The sequence below is a fragment of the Balaenoptera acutorostrata genome, chromosome 6 (assembly GCF_949987535.1).
Source record: "Balaenoptera acutorostrata chromosome 6, mBalAcu1.1, whole genome shotgun sequence".
Taxonomy (NCBI): domain Eukaryota; kingdom Metazoa; phylum Chordata; class Mammalia; order Artiodactyla; family Balaenopteridae; genus Balaenoptera; species Balaenoptera acutorostrata.
This window is the reverse complement of record NC_080069.1, coordinates 86,205,722-86,222,823: the sequence shown is the minus strand read 5'-3', so window position 1 is coordinate 86,222,823 and position 17,102 is coordinate 86,205,722. Positions and strand designations below refer to the sequence as shown.

Genomic DNA, 17,102 nt, shown 5'->3' with positions numbered 1-17,102 from the left:
AATTACAGAAAAGCAGTATACGTATTGGGACCCCTTGGTATCAAAGTGTCTCCCTCCACTCTGGGCTTGTGCACACACAGATAATGAGAGCCTGGGGTGCTGCTTCCCAGGATCACCAGAATGTTACTGTGGTAATCTCTGGATGGGGGACTTAGGGTTATTTTAACTTTCTTGTATATGTCTATATAGTATACATCTGTGTGTATGTGCTCAAAGTGAGCAGATGTCATTTTTAAAATTGGAAAACATGAAGGGAATTTTGGAGATGGGAAAAGTACAGAATGCTGTTGGAATGTATGGCAGGTAGGAAGTGGGGAGCAGGGACCTCAGAGTCCACAGAGAGCATCCCTACTCCTTTACATCTACCCAGATACATAGTGTAGAACCCTGTTGCAAAGGCAAGGGTGGCCCGCCCATGCTTTCATGACCTTGAGTTAGCTTGAGTGGGTGGCTGTGATCAAATGAACTGGGTAGGGCTGACCCAGTTCTGTGTTTGCACCTAGTACAGCTGCACCCTTTTTGCATATACGTATCTGTTTGCCCCGCTTTTTCAAGCAAGGTCATGGGTTTGTTCTCTATACCAGTCATTTCCCCTTCCAGTACATTTCTTCCAAGGCACTGTCTGTAACCCTATCTCATTGGTGGTCAGGGAGAATTGAGTTGGGTTGGCCTAAATCCAATCCCATAAAACCAAAGGCTTGTTGCTCAGTTAACTGGAATCATCTCAGAGGACAAAAGGCAGCTCTTTTTTATGTACTTGATTATACAGTTCCTGAGGTTTCTACTTTGTTTCACTTATTCCATTCTCTCTTTCTCAAGGGCATGGGCTTTGCGCTTCATAATTTTCTTCTCCTCGTAATGCTTTTCATTGCCTAATTCAGTAATAGAGGCGGCATTAGTAAGCATTGACAGAAAATGATGAAATAAATAAGGCCAATGTGGGACTCTTCGGATGACTTTTTTTTTTTTTTTTTTTAAGCAGAACTGGTTCTTCAGAGTTAGAGGAAAGCAGGGCTCCTTTGCATTACTGGAGGGTGTTGGAGGTGGGGTGGGCATGTGGATCCTACCCTAGCCTGGGAGCAGAGCACACTTCATTCCCTTCTTTGCCAGTTTGTCCCTCTTGCAGAGGGAGTGCTGTGCATTTGGAGCCGAGCGGGGACTTTTCTTACTTTCTCTAGAACAGCCTGTGCCGCAGACAGTCAGGACACATTTTCTTTTTCTTTTTTTTTTTTTAAATTAATTAATTAATTAATTAATTTTTATGGCTGTGTTGGGTCTTCATTTCTGTGCAAGGGCTTTCTCTAGTTGTGGCAAGCGGGGGCCACTCTTCATCGCAGTGTGGGGGCCTCTCACTATCGCGGCCTCTCTTGTTGTGGAGCACAGGCTCCAGACGCGCAGGCTCAGTAGTTGTGGCTCACGGGCCCAGCTGCTCCGCGGCATGTGGGATCTTCCCAGACCAGGGCTCGAACCCGTGTCCCCTGCATTGGCAGGCAGATTCTCAACCACTGCGCCACCAGGGAAGCCCCAGGACACATTTTCTTAAACTCAGTGGAACCGTGGGCCCTGTCAGTGAGGTCCTGGCATTTGATGCTGAATTGTGGTAAAACTTTACAGATAGCCAGAATACCTTGACTTGACTGTCACTCTGGACTTGAGTTCTGTTTCAGCAGTGTTTTCTAGGCTTGTTTGAAATTTTGAGACATAGTGAAGGCTTACTAACATTAACGTCCTGTTTCAGTTGTGCAGGAATTGAGACAGGTGGGAAGGAGGTCTTCTTCCGCTCTCTCGCTCTAGACCTTATCTTGAGAGCTAGACTGCTTTGGCAGTACTTCTGCTCCCCAAGGTTCTGACTCCAGTTTGAATGAACTTGCTATATAAATGTACCCTGATATGCCGTAATTGAATAAGTGTACGGAGAGGTTTGCAATCCCACCAGGTTAAATGATTACGTAGCCTTAAACCACGTAGATTTTCCAACTCAATTAAACTACCCATTATCTCGTAAGTGACCAATAAAGCGTGCGATTATGTCTTACTTTGCAAGTGGGATTAATATCTGCTGTTTATCTCAAGATAAATATTGCTGACATAGCCTGGGAAAGCAATTTCATGCCCTCAAGAGTGAGGCACTGGAGGACTCAGATGTTGGGTATGAAGTTTTATCTTTCTGAACTGATTATGAAATATACTAAACATTTATATCGCTTTGTCTTTATAGACTGAAATCGCCAAGAGATTGAATACGATTTGTGCACAAGTCATCCCATTTCTGTCTCAGGAAGTAAGTAAAACTGTTCAGCTGTTAAAGTGCAATTATGTTGCTTCTCTGTTTGCAAATTAGCTAGTTTTAAGATGTTAATTTTATCACGAGGAACAAGTGTGAAGAACATATGTTACAGCTGAAGTGTGTAAACCCCCTGCTCTTCCATCTAACAGATCTGAGGGGACACTGTAGAAGTGGTGACAATAGCTCAACCTGAAATTAATTTTTTTCTGTGGAAAACTGCAAAACGACTATCAAGCATAAAGCTTTTCTTTCCTCAGAGGAGTAGTATAAATAAGCTTGATGGCTACTGATGATTCACGTGTCCTTTCTCTAGAGAGCTTTTCTTTTACTGCATTTTAAAAATGGTTCCATCAGGGTTGACTTGACCACGGGAGCAGGTATTTCATTTGTCCTTGTACATCAGGGCAGGTTGACTAAATGCTGTCCATGGAGGGAGTGGATGCCAATGCTATTAAGGATAAGACCATTCTTGTTACCTGTTCATGTTACTTTAGCTTATGGAGTTATATACATATATAAGCCATTTTATTAAGTTACAAATTAATAGAAGTTCACCCTTAATATTTGAGAGGGAAAAGCTCTTTATGTGAGTAATCTATGACTCAAAACCAGTAATGTTTTAGTTTTGCCTTTACTTTTGGATACAAGCTAATAAATGCAAAACTGTTTTAAGTGTGTACAGGATGCTTATATCTTGAGACAGTGAAAAACTTATGGGCCTTGGAGCTGGAATACTGAGTGTTTGTTCTCACTGGCATCTACTTTTCCATGCTGGGTAGCACCATCTCTGCTGTTATTATGGCAGCCTTTTCCAGCATAGCATATACTCGATGTTACAGTTTAGATTTGTTGGCCTTCTTCTTTTTTTTTTTAATTTATTTTTGGCTGCGTTGGGTCTTCCTCGCTGCGCTTGGGCTTTCTCTAGTTGCGGCGAGCGGGGGCTACTCTTTGTTGCAGAGCACGGGCTTCTCATTGCAGTGGCTTATCTTGTTGCGGAGCATGGGCTCTAGGCATGCGGGCTTCAGTAGTTGTGTCTCGTGGGCTTAGTTGCACTGTGGCTTGTGGGATCTTCCCGGACCAGGGCTCGAACCCGAGTCCCCTGCATTGATAGGTGGATTTTTTTTTTTTTATTTTATTTATTTATTTATTTTTGGCTGTGTTGGGTCTTCGTTTCTGTTTGAGGGCTTTCTCTAGTTGCGGCGAGCAGGGGCCACTCTTCATTGCGGTGCGTGGGCCTCTCACTGTCGCGGCCTCTCCTGTTGCGGAGCACAGGCTCCAGACGCGCAGGCTCAGTAGTTGTGGCTCACGGGCCTAGTTGCTCCGTGGCATGTGGGATCTTCCCAGACCAGGGCTCGAACCCGTGTTCCCTGCATTGGCAGGCAGATTCTCAACCACTGCACCACCAGGGAAGCCCGGTAGGTGGATTTTAACCACTGCGCCACCAGGGAGGTCCCCTGTTGGCCTTTTGAAGCCTGTTGTTCAATAGATTTTAGTAATCCTGGTCTCTGCTACAGTTTCCTTTCTCCCAAAGAGACCTGTGGCTTTGTTTTTATTTGTGAGTGGAGCTGGGAGGTGCGCAGGCTGTTTCCAGCCTGTGATCTCAGAGTGTGTGGGGGGTGGGGGGCAGGGAGCGGGGTCTTTCCTTTCCCCTGTGAAGGGTGAAACATCTAGGGGCTAAGGGAGGAGAGGAATTCCCAGAGTTTCCAAAACCAACTGGTGGGTTGAGATTTGTTGACCAGAGAAGTGATTGCAGGTTTAATATTTAAATTTTAAGTATCAAAAGGGGTGTTTTTAAATGGCTGTAAACTTTTCCTGCTCAAACTTATCATAGCAAACCCCCTTTGAGAACCAGGGTGATCTTCCAGATCCCATACTGTTTATTTTCTAAGGCCTCACATTACCATTTTTGATGTCCTCCTTTGACTTTCTATCATTCCAAGCCCCAGATTCCCATCAGAAGTTAAGTGGTAACTGGTGTTGGTTAGAAATGAGGGATGCACCACTCTCAGTTTTCCTTTGCTGGTTGTGTGTGTGTTCTGTGGAACAATGTGTGCTCGAGCAAGTTCACATTTAAAGACATACTACACTTCAGTCTGCACCACATGTGGCATTTGTCTTATTGTTGGAAGGTACAGTGAAGGTCTTGGCTGCCTTGCTAACACTTTTCCCTTCTCCTTGTTTTCAAAGCATCAACAGCAGGTGGCCCAGGCTGTCGAACGTGCCAAACAGGTGACCATGGCAGAGCTGAATGCCATCATCGGGGTACGTGGCCTACCAGGTCTACCTCCTACAGTGTGTATAACCAGCTTTCATTTCTTCTTAATTTGTTGGCTTAATATCTATCTATCTATATATAATGTTGTGTCTCTTAATCTTAACCCATTTGATAAGCCGGGGGGCAGGGGGTGGCAGCGTTCAGGTATGCTGAGGTGTGTAGGGGAAGAAAGATTAGCATAAGGGAGATGATAGAAACATTTTTAGGAGGGGAAGAAAAAATAAATCTTCTTTTCAATGGAAAAATAGATGTAGTTTACCCTGCTCCCTTAGGTTAAAGCTTTGGCAAGGGTTTTAAATACGTACTTTCCTTACTTCTGTTGTATAAACTTTAGATCCCAGTGAGGTCAAGACGTAGCTCGGCATTATTTCATTTTGTTGTCTTTTGCTTTTTTGCCTTTTGCTTTCCCAGGGTATTAGAACCTATGCATAACTGTTTTGCTTTTCTTGTGCCTCTTTCATGAATTTTTAAGTGGCACCCCAATGAAAAGAAAGCCCTCTTGCTGCTGAAGAAGTGATGATTGTCTTGCCCTAGTGCCCTCTAGCCTTTCACCAGGTTTCTGCTCTCCTGGGTTGAGTTCAGTTAGTGCTCCTTGCTGGCAACTGGTTGTCAATCACAAGTCATTTGCTCTGCATTAATGAGCCTGGTGAACTGTTGGGTCCATCCCCTGCATGAGTTCATCCCCCCGCCCCCTCACTGCAGGATCCAGGACGGTTCTCATGTTTTCTGCCCTTCCAGACTAAGCGAAAGAAGTAGCTGAAATAAGGGACCGTCCTTTCTGATTTTATTCATATGTGAGTGCCTTGAGCGGATTCAAATCACTCATTTATCAATTTATGTTAATTGCTTGTGAGAAGATGCCCTGCTGGTCTTTATAGTTCCCTCAGACACTTTGTAATGATAATTAGACATGCTGCTGTACGGATTAAGAGTGCCATAGTGCAGTGACGGCCACAGACAATGGAACCAGTTAATCCATCAGGGTTTAAAATTACATCCCAACTGGAGATGGAGAAAAAACATAAGAGCCAAGGAGGATTAAAGAATGAGCCTCAGCTTGAAAACTCTCCTTTCATCAGTTTCTCAATTGCAGATCTGCAGTCGGGTTGCCTGTGGTAAGCTATTGGCAGTCAATTAGGTGAAATAAACTGGGAGGGTGACCTTCATTTCCTTTTAATAGCTTTTTCCTCCCTGAAATGGGGAGCTTCAGTGGATTTTCAGCTTAAATTTTATTCAAGCTGCTTTATTACACTTGACAGCTTAGCTCTGCATAAACAATTCTCCCCTCCTCCTCTTCCCCACAGGTCTGGGCTCTGCATCTCTCCCCCTTAGTGTCACATTTTTGACTGTTACTTAGTGGGCTCTCTAATCACATTCAACAAAAAACACAATTACATCTGCATTTGTCTGCTGCCTTCTGTACCCTTTTCTTGTGTAATGAATTGCTTTATTTCAGAGATCAAATCAAATATTCACTGGTACTTTTGCATGTACTGTGTTTGATTAGCAAAGACTAATAGCAAATTGTACTTGTAGCTCGAGCACAGAATTTTTTAGCCCAGATGAATGAGGATGGAAAAGCCTGTTTTGATTAAAGGAAAACATATGCAAAGCAGTTCTCAAGTACCCAGTTACACTTTGTGGAACATGTTTGTTTTCTGATAGGCTCTAAATTTTTACGTATCATCTCTCAGTGGTAAAACTTTGTACTCTTACATTCTCAAAGGCACTGCCCAATCCTATCCATTAGAAAGGAGGAAATTGTGTTAACCAGATGTTTATAGGTAATACTCATTTTGAGTTGAATCAGAAAATAAAAATAGCAGGTTGTTTTGGAAGGGCAGATGAATCGCTAATTTTATGAATGGCTTTAGTCCCGGAAACATGTTGTTGAGATTATAAAGGCAGATTAGCTCCGATAGCTAGCAACAATAACCCAAATCAGTGAATTGGGCCCAGCACAAGACTTAACGCCAGTTGCAGGTCTTCAGCATACTGGCATGTGCGGCTTTTATAATTGTAATTTTTGGATCAGTATATTAATTTATGTCAGCAGGCTCTTTTAAAGTTTGTAGTGATCAATAATTATCCCACACCATAAGTTTCATGCTGTGGCATATGCTTGATTTTTGCTTGAAAGGAATTGTGCGCGTCCTGGAAAATCGAAGTAGCATAAAATTGGGTTGACAATTCAGCAGACCTTTGCACCCCTTCATTGAACATGCAGTGTGTCAGCCTGTCTCCCCAGAGGGGAGGAGGCTCTGGGAGGCTGTCTGTTCCTACAAGCAGCAGCTGCGCGCAGGGTAAATGCAGCCCGGTCTGATAGCAGCTGTCAGTATTGTTCAGGGACCGACTTAGGGTAAAGAACACTGGGAGAGGCCATGCTCTTCGTCTGCATCGACTTTCAAGCTAAGAAAAGAAATAGTAATTTAACGGTTTAGACATCTATTACAAGTGTGAAAGATCATGAAAGAGTACCCTTTAAAATGCAAATGAGCTGAAACATTCTCATTCCCTTTAAGGTACAATCAAGGAGCTTACTGCTTGCTTGACAGGGCTACAGATATTTCTCTTTAGCAAACCTGGAAAAAGTTAAATCTTCTCAAGGACACCAGGCTTCTAGGTAAGCTCAGCTGTGTCCTGGGACTGTGGCTGCTCTTTTAGGAGGACGAGAGAGGTTATAGTTTTTTCCGTTTTTGTAGAGTGAATTAATGGTGCCCATTTCTCACCAGCATAGAAAACTTAGTTCTCATATCTGACGGAAAATACTGAATTTTAAATCTTTTTCACCACAGCATCTGCCTTCAACTTACATAGAGTCCTGGTATTTAAGAAAGATAAGCTTCTTAGATATTTGATACTTGGAGAAACTATTGAGATATTTTTTGTTATACTTTTTTTTTTTTTTTTTTTTTTTTTTATTTTTGTCTGTGTTGGGTCTTCGTTTCTGCACAAGGGCCCTCTCCAGTTGCGGCGAGTGGGGGCCACTCCTCATCGCGGTGCGCGGGCCTCTCACTATCGCGGCCTCTCTTGTTGCGGAGCACAGGCTCCAGACGCGCAGGCTCAGTAGCTGTGGCGCACGGGCCTAGTTGCTCCGCGGCATGTGGGATCCTCCCAGACCAGGGCTCGAACCCGTGTCCCCTGCATTGGCAGGCAGACTCTCAACCGCTGCGCCACCAGGGAAGCCCTTATACTTTTTTTAACAGCTTGACTGATGGCACATTTGGTAATTGGCAGACTAATAACTGCAACCCTACTTTTTGAATTTTTCTTTTTATAAGCTCTTTTGCTATTAAACATGTTATGTTCTTGTAACAATAAAAATGCAGAGATCTTAATAGATACAGAGTTTATTTGGTTTGGCACAAACTCCCTTGTACTTGAGAAAACAAGTTCATTGTGGGAAGGAAACTTATTTATTTGAACCTTGGGTTTTGTTTTTTTTTTCCCCCAAACATCAGGATAGTCTCCACAATTTAATCAGCATTCCTCAAAGATTTTTTTAGTTTGGAATGCTATTAAAAATGCTCAAAATGAAATAGGTTATTGACTGATGTAACATTTTATTTGTGGGATAGCTAATGGTTACCTGAAGGAAAGGAAAATTGACGGACGGGCTCTTCAGATCATTCCCCATTGTAGTATTTGGGGAGTTGGGAACTAAGAGCTCTCTTCTACCTGCTCTGATACTACATAATTGATTTTAAGTTGAGATTGGGATTCCAGATAATTAGTGTTATCTTTTAATTGGGTTTATATCACATATAATTGGGTTTATATCACGTATAATTAACATAAATCATATAAATATAGATATGGATATATACATACCTGTATACACACAGATTTTTTAAAAATTGATGTGTAATTCACAGGTGAGATGCACAGCTCCTGAGTGTACAGATTGATCACTGGCACATGCACACACCCTGTAGCCCACACTCCTCTCTGGGTGCAGATTGTTCCCACCTCCCCAGGAAGTCTCCTTGTGCTTCTTCTCAGCCAAGTTTTCCCACCCCCCTAAAGAAACATGGTTGCTTTTTCATTAAAAAGTAGAAGAGTAAAAGAATAATTAGCAGAGTGTGATTTTCTTTATTAAAACAGTTACATAGTTGTATATCTATTTCTAACCAAGTACCTACTGCCTAACTTCTCAGTGTTTTATGCTCATCTTTCTAAGACCGTTTGTATTGTGTTAACCTGGACAAAGCCTGGGCCTAGGATGAGATGCACTTGGTTGGGACACTTTGCACTGCCACTTTTTATTTTTATTTTTTAAAAATATTTATTTATTTTATTTTTGGCTGCATTGGGTCTTAGTTGTGGCACATGGGATCTTTCGTTGTGGGGGCGCGGGCTTCTCTCTAGTTGTGGCACACGGGCTGTCTAGTTGTGGCCTGCATGCTCAGTAGTTGCGGCACACGGGCTTAGTTGCCCCGCGGCATGTGGGATCTTAGTTCCCAGACCAGGGATTGAACCTGTGTCCCCTGCATTGGAAGGTGGATTCTTAACCACTGGACCACCAGGGAAGTCCCGGCACTGCCACTTTTTAGTTTTGTGACCTTGTACAGCCAGTTAACCTCTATCAGCATCCTTATACAGGATAATGGATAATACCATTTACCTTGCATGGCTTTTGTGGGGGTAAGACCTTGGCTGGCAGCCTTCAACGAGCATGTGGTGCTGACACCCTGAACTGAGGTTTTGTCTGCCTGGTTTCTCTCAGCACCTGTAGCAGATCTCTGGGTCCAGTTGGCCAAGCTCCTGTGAAGGGGCGATTGCTCCTAGCAGCAGGTCACCTCCTCCTTTGTCTTTTCTGGTGGTTACATGGATGTTGGTGTTTGAGATTAGACCCAGCCAGATGCTCTGCTCCTGCCATTAAGTTGTCGTGCTTGAATGATTTTTAATAAGGACTCAGAAGTGCAAAAGCACTGCCATTTAACTTTTGACGACCAAACTTATTAAAGTTCAGAACCAGGGGGGAAAGTTAAGTTAGGGGAACAGATGGAGAGGTTTGAGAAGGACAAGGCATCATTGGCTTCCTTACTCAACATAAAGAGGAAAGGGCACCAGGCCTTTTGCTGGCTCTGAGAGGTGACGGGGATCCTTGTGATAGAACTGGAAGGAGAGAAGAGTTAGAAGACATGGACAGATGAACAGTTCCCCTACCACAAAATGCCAGATTTCTGATAGCTGCCTTGATGCTGACTGTTGGTTACAAGAAAATTTAAACAATTTCCCATAGCAGTGCTATGAACGTCAGGAACTCAGGGAAATTTGGGGTTAATGTAGGCAACGTTGTTTGTCCTTTCTCGTTTATTTGGATGTGATCTGACTTACTTTCCATGAATATGACTTCTGTCAAGGCCTGTGGGGCTCAGGTTTGGGGCTCCAGTTACTGGTCATGTGTGTATACTCCTGTTCCATAGGCAAATTTATAGTTCTCTATACTTTAAAACAAGTTAGTATGAAATAAAAGAAGTCTAGGGTGGTTTGTGGTGTCTGACTGTGTGTACTTGTGCAGGTGATGGCTGTGAACACAAACTCCTGATGTGTCTGCGGAAGGAGCCTTTCTGTCCTTGAGAGATGGAGTTGTAGACCTAAAGGACTCCCTATTGTTGCAGGAGATGATTGGTTTAAGGATTAGCAAAAATGTTGGATTATTTTTTTCCTCCGGCTGTAGCTTTCAGACATCTATAGGATTGTAGTGTGGGAAGTTTAAGAGGATGCGGTTAGCCTCTTATTCTTATGAGTATGCAGTTAATCCCTGGAAAGCCCATCAATAACCCAGCTGTAAGTTTCTTTATAAAACAAATTCACCCTGAGAGAATAATGCACAGCCTGCTACCAAAGGGAGTAAATAAAATGATGACAACAAGCATGGATCTTCCAGCTCTACCAGCTTCTGTTTAGTGATATACCTGCCACTTAAATTCCACCAGTCTAGCCCTTTTATTAATTTTCCAAAGAGATGGCGCAATATCGCAGAGCAGTCTTTTACGCATCCTACCTCTCCTTTAGGTCGAGCTAGTTTTTTTTGTTTTTGTTTTTGTTTTTACTGAGGGTACAACTAGGTATCTCTGACAAACGTAGAGCTTGGCTTCAGTGTCTGGGTTCTAGTGAATTAGGCAGTGTGCTTTTTATTTATTAGGAAACTTACTGAAGCATTGTCTACTTGTTCATTTCCCCATATATTTTCGTATGATTTTTATTTGGATTTCTTAGAAGAAGGCATTATAAAATTTTCCCTCTTTTCAGAGGAAGAAGAAAAATCTTCAGAATAGAAAGTTGAGCATCTCATTTTAGAAATTAGATCTATGCAGTTTTTTTTAATTGATAGATGACTTAACGTACCGTATCATTCACCCTTTTAAATGCACACAGCTCCGTGGTTTTTAGTATATTCACAGACTTGTACAGCCATCACTACTATCTAATTCTTGAACATTTTCATCACTCCAAAAATAAACCCATATTCATTAGTAGTCAGGCTCCATGCCCCCTCCCCTCAACCCCCTGGCAACCACTAATCTTTCTATCTCTGTGGATTTGCCTGTTCTGAACATTTCATATAAATGGAATCATATGATACGTGGCCCTTTGTGTCTGGCTTATTTCACTTGCATAATGTTTTCAAGGTCTATAGATGTTGTAGCAAGTACTTAAGTCCTTTTTATTGATGAATGATACTCCATTGCATCAGTATGCTGCATTTGTTTATCCAATCAGTTGCTGGTCATTTAGGTTGTTTCCATCTCTTGACTATTATGAATAATGCTGCTGTGAACATTTGTGTACAAGTTCTTGTGTGGACATGTTTTCTTTTATCTGGTGTTTATATCTAGGAATGGAACTCTGGGGCATATGGTAACTCCATTTAGCTTAAACAACCAAGTGGCTGTACCATTTTACATTCCCCCTAGCAGTGGATGAGAATTCCAGTTTCTCTGCTTCTTCTCCAACACCTGTTATTGTCCATTGTTTTGATTCTGGCCCTCCTAGTGGGTGTGACACGCTGTCTCTTTTGTGGTTTTGATTTGCATTTCTCTGATGGCTGATGATGCTGAGCATCTTTTCATCGAAACCTTATATGGTTTTTTTTTTTTTAAACATCTTTATTGGAGTATAATTGCTTTACAATGGTGTGTTAGTTTCTGCTTTATAACAAAGTGAATCAGTTGTACATATACCCATGTTCCCATATCTCTTCCCTCTTGCATCTCCCTCCCTCCCACCCTCCCTATCCCACCCCTCTAGGTGGTCACAAACCACTGAGCTGATCTCCCTGTGCTATGCAGCTGCTTCCCACTAGCTATCTATTTTACATTTGGTAGTGTATACATGTCCATGCCACTCTCTCACCCTGTCACATCTCACCCCTCCCCCTCCCCATATCCTCAAGTCCATTCTCTAGTAGGTCTGTGTCTTTATTCCCGTCTTGCCACTAGGTTCTGCATGATTTTAGAAGTGGATCTACCTAAGTAAACATGGCTTTTAAAAATCTTATTCTAGTTTAGGTCTTTTAAGTCACAACGGAAACAGACATCCAGGGCAGGTAGGATGAGTAAGTCAGGGGGGTGATGCAGAATGAGTTGGCCTGTGCGGATTAGCTGAAATGCAGAAACAGTAAAGACGAGTTTAGATCCTTTTGAGAATTTTAGGCCTTCATCCCGGTGCCTGCCTACGTACAGGCCATCAGTGTTGCTTCTGCATCTCATTTTCTGTGTGCTCCTGCATCGAGATGGAGCCTCTCAGTGGATTTACGTATCTATTTATTTTATTGTCTTCAAGTGGCTTGCGAATTCTTGGCCCCAGCAAGCAGTTTCTGCCTGTTTATCACCCTTGCCCCCTTCACGCGAGAGGCCATCCACATGATGGGAGGTTTTCAGATAGCTCCTGTAGTAGTGTCCTTGATGTTTCTCCTGCCACATAGCTCTTCACCACTTTTCCCACTTGTTTATCATAGCATACCAATTTTCTTTTTCTGCACTCTCCCAAGATAAGAACTGAGTGTTTTAAAGAACAGAGAAATAGCAGAAAATCAAGGAAGAATGACTTGGAGAGAACTGTCAATAAATGCTACTTTTCACTTTTTTTTCCCCCTTTAAAAGTGTTTAAATACCAAGTGCTGTAAATGCCACTTACTGTCACGCTTTTAGCATTAAAGATGCTATTTTGGGGCATGGTTTCAGTTCTGGTTGGGTTCAGTTTGTGATCTGTGTGACATAGTTTTCCCAAAGGTTATAAAGTGGGTTAAATTTCAGAAATTCAGTGGTTTGTGATAAGGAACTTATTAGCATCTAGTTGGGATGAGAGGGACGTTGGCCTTTGTTTTTATTCTGGTGTCCTTTCCACTTGTATAGGCAGCTCTGTGGTGATAAACCCTGTGCTACACCTGTTTTAGAAACAAAAATGTAGAAACCACTGCACAGTTATATTAAGGCTCTGAATGTAAACAGCAAAGTCAATTTCATATAGCAACATAATTGACCCAGTCTGCACTGGGTGAAATGTGAATTAAAATTCTAAATGTGTGGCTGTTGTTTGACATGGATGAGGTTATTTTATTCCTTGCGGGTTTTCAGTATCACTGACTCAGTGTTTGGTGTTTGTTTTACTTGTCTCATTCCCAGCCTATTCAAATTGTTTGGGTTAAGAACAAGTACAGTTATCTCCTTATGCCCCAAACTAAACCTTTCCCTAATCACCTTTGAGGCACCAGAACAGTATGTAAAAGTTCCCATTGTAGCTCTTTTCCCAAATTGTTTTGTAAAATGTGAAGTTTCTGTTTGTTTGTTTTGTTTTGAATTGTTAGTGGAGTCAGCATTAGGAAGCAGAGGCTCATTTTTTTTGAGCTGTGACAAGGTACTCGATGGGGAAAGGACAGTGAAAAGTGAATATTTTAAAGTACTTCTGGTTTTTAAGCAACAATTTGGCAAGTCCTTTGGCATATAAGAACATGGGTTCTAATGTAATGGGACAGAAGTCCAGCTTAGATTGGGACCAGAATTTCTCACCCTCAGCACTGTTGACATTTTGGGCTCATGAATTCTCTGTGCTGGGGGCTGCCCGGTGCATTGTAGGACGTTTAACAGCATCCCCAGCCTCTACCTACTAGATGCCAGCAACACTTCTACTCGTCTTTCCCTCCCAGTTGTGACAACCACAGATGTCTCTAGATGTTGCCAAATGTCCCTGGGGTGGGGAAAGTGGTGCTGAAATTGTTTAAGAGCTACCAGTCTAGATTGATACATATTACCCCAAACCACCATTGTTCATCAGAAATACCTTTTCTGATAGCTTTATAAACTGTGTTGCTTATGTGTTCTGTGATGTATAAATCTATAAGCATTAACTTAAAGAAAATGTTTACTAATTAGTACAAGCTAATGAATGGGTAGAAGGTTGAATTTTCCCAGCCAGCCTTGCTATCACGTTGAGAAACCTTTTACAGTTTCCCCGATGATTTGGGTAGGTTTGGGTCTATGGAGGACTGATTCATGTAAATTCCCCTAATTGGCAGAGCCATTGGATTTTTTGATGTGTTGCTGGCTATATAGCAATGTCAGGATCTCTTTTCTTGTAGCATATATTTTTAAGTAACATTCATGTTTCTTCCTTTTGCTGAAGGTGATGAGTACTAGTCTGTCCCAGGTAAGCCATGTTGAGAAAAAAATGTTCTTTAGGACACATGGGGCAAGTGGGCTGCCCTTTTGGAGTCAGTTGTTTCAATCTCCCAGATGTGGGCCCTCTATTCATTTCAATAAATTTTTTATCTTAGAAATAACACTTATTACTTATTAAGCATCTTCTTCTGAGAGAAGCCAGAACTGTCTCTGTTTCAGCTTGATTCTTCTTTATCAGCTTCCTTGGAAGAGAGCTAGAGCAAAAGATACTTTCCTTTTTCAGAGGTAGGGTATTGGAAAGTGGGGACTGGAGAGATGGCACTCGTGAGTCATAAATCTAAGAACAAAGTCCCATCTGTCACTGCTGGTGAGGCTGCATCGTGAAGATGGTTTTATTTCCGGGTAAATGCCCAATAGTGAATGTGGATTGTCTCTGGGTGTGCAGTATTGCATACCCTCAAGAGTATCTCCTTACCTGGGAAGGGAGAAACGTGAGGTCCTCGGTGGAGAAAGAGATTGCCCTCTTCCTTCCCCTTGCGTGGGAACACTAGGTCTGCAGCTGATTCCTTGTGAACAGGACTGGGCTGCTGGGGTCACAGGAGAAATGCTGTCCTAGGGAATAAAACCTTTGCCATCATTGTTCTGGCTGTGAGCCCCACGGCAAGCCACTCTTTCATCTGTGAAATGGGAGCCATTGTGCCCGCCCACCCTTCCTCCCTCTGGTGTATTCCGAGCTGAGGCCAGATAAGGAAGCTGGAAATATTATCTAGGAGCACTGCATGGTAGGATAAAGAAGTAGAATGTGAGGCAGCAGTATCCACGTTTCTTGGGTCTACAGCATCTTCAATAGCTGTGATTCATCCTGTCGCTACCTACTTAGTACTCCTTTCATTTTGTGATAGGATTTATGCTTTTTAAAAAAAAAAGGAGGAAGAAGGAGCTTTCAAGATCGCCAAGCTAAGGATGGAAGAACCTAATTGCCTCTAATAATGGGCAGTGAGCTATCTCTTCAAGGGGCCTGGAAAGCTAGAGCAGGCTAGAGGTGGGACTTAGCCATGGCCAGTTAGGCTGTTGGATAGCCCTGTTGAGAGCTATTTGCCTAAAGGTTGAGTTTAACGTTGCAGGTCTGTTTCACAGCTGTGGCAAAGCCCCTTTATTTTATAAGCTTAGTCTTTCTTTTCAATAGTACATCAGAGAATGCTTTCCAGTTCATCTTTCCAAAAACCAACTTGGGCTTGGCAGAAAATCTGCTTCCTTCTAGCATATCCAAATAGCACCCGAGACTGCCTTTGCTCTCACGTAAAAATCACACGTCTGGAGTTGTTTTTTGGTGTCCCCATTTGGGGGGGGAATTTTAGAGGGGGCCTGGGGGTGGGGTGCAGGGAAGGGTGATAGGGTTGGTATCCTCCACCCTATAGTTAAATTCCTTCCCCTCTGCTTAGCCTCTCTCATCTTCTTTAATCAGTGCCGTGCTTAATTACCCCACTGCACCCGCTTGTGTATGCATCACTGCCTTTCCCCCCAAGAAGCCGGACATTGCTTTTACTCTGAGTAATGATAGTAATCGCTGGTAGGGCAGACCTGTTCCTCATCTTTCTCCGAGCACATTTCTTATGGCAGGTGTCTAGTTCCTAATTAAGCGCTAATGAGCATGCCTAGTGGACCGTGATGCTGCTGCCAGCTCCTTCAGTTTTATGTCCTGCTATTGCCAAGCTCTTAAAAGGTGACGGAGCAAGAATTAGTGTCTTTGGGATGACAGGAAGGTGATTTTATGCATAAAGAAGTTGTTATTATGATCTCAAATGGTGAATGAGTAGTTTATAAATACTTTCCAAGAATATTATTAATGCTGCCTGCTCTGACCTCGCCCGTTTTCCAGTTTCCCTCGCATTAGAACTGTGCTCTCTTCGGAAGGAGTGGAGGTTTAAAGAGAAGGTTGGCTGCTAAAGATTTTTTTAAAAGGTACTAGGAGTGGTTGAAAATTTACTGTAAAATGACACTAGATGCTGATTTCTGCCTTTTAGATGCTGCTTTCTCCTGCTCTTGAGTGCCGGAAGCATGTTTAGGATTCAGTCAAAGATCAGTGGTCAGGGTGAAAATTGCTGAAGATCTGGTGTGAAGATCTAATATATTCAGTACGTGAAAGGGTGTAATAAATAAAACGAGTAATTGAGTCCCAGGGAAGTGAGCACAAATCAGAATCTTAAGAATTTCCTAACATTACACCTTAGAAATTGAGCTTTAATCGTTTTTACTGTCTCATCAAAAACGAGTTTTATGTTGGACAGCTGAAATGTGGCCAGATTTATGGTGCGAGGGCCATGGCTTGGATACTTTTTCATTTCCTGCAACATATCTTAAATATAATATATGAGAGCAGTGATACTCTAATGTGAACAGGTTTCTAGCTTCTGGAATGGGTTAAGTGATAGAGGCGAAGGCATTTGGGAATGGGGACTTGGTCATCGTGTTTGGAGTCCCACACAGCTGGTGGGAGTGCTTTCCTCAGCAGGGTTCTTGGTGTGAGTCTTGGTGTTTTCCTCTGTGACACGGACGGGGGGTGGGTTTGGGGCATGGGGCTCAGGAGAAAGGAAGGGATAAACAAAGTTTTGTCTCTAAGGTTCCTTCCATTTGTCACATGCGTGGCTCCCTGAGGGTTCCCTCTGTATGTGGTGGTGCCGTGACTAGAGCACAGCCATGAGGGTCCTTCCTACGTTGACTTCACTTCCCTGCCACCTGGTGGGAGAAACTCAATGCCTTGAGCCCTGGCCATCTGTGAAATGGGAATATCGATACTTCCTCCATTCTGTGAGGGCTTGATGAGCTAAGGGCACACAAGTACATGAGAGATGCTAGTTCTTCCTGCTTTCTAAGTTCTGTTAACTAAAGATAATGTTTGGTTTTGTCTCATCCT

At 42.7% G+C, this 17,102-nt stretch overlaps 1 protein-coding gene across 3 annotated transcripts in view; it reads left to right on the top strand.

The window, feature by feature from the left end:
- LOC103005929 (TLE family member 1, transcriptional corepressor) overlaps positions 1-17,102 on the top strand; it is an 87,575-nt gene that overhangs the window by 24,962 nt on the left and 45,511 nt on the right. For 2 of the 3 annotated variants that reach the window (XM_057547918.1, XM_057547916.1), the window contains exons 5-6: positions 2,219-2,281; positions 4,475-4,579. In XM_057547918.1, the coding sequence (XP_057403901.1) occupies positions 2,219-2,281; positions 4,475-4,579 (168 nt within the window). The remainder of the gene's footprint in view (positions 1-2,218; positions 2,282-4,474; positions 4,580-17,102) is intronic. The other variant, XM_057547917.1, reaches the window with a different exon arrangement.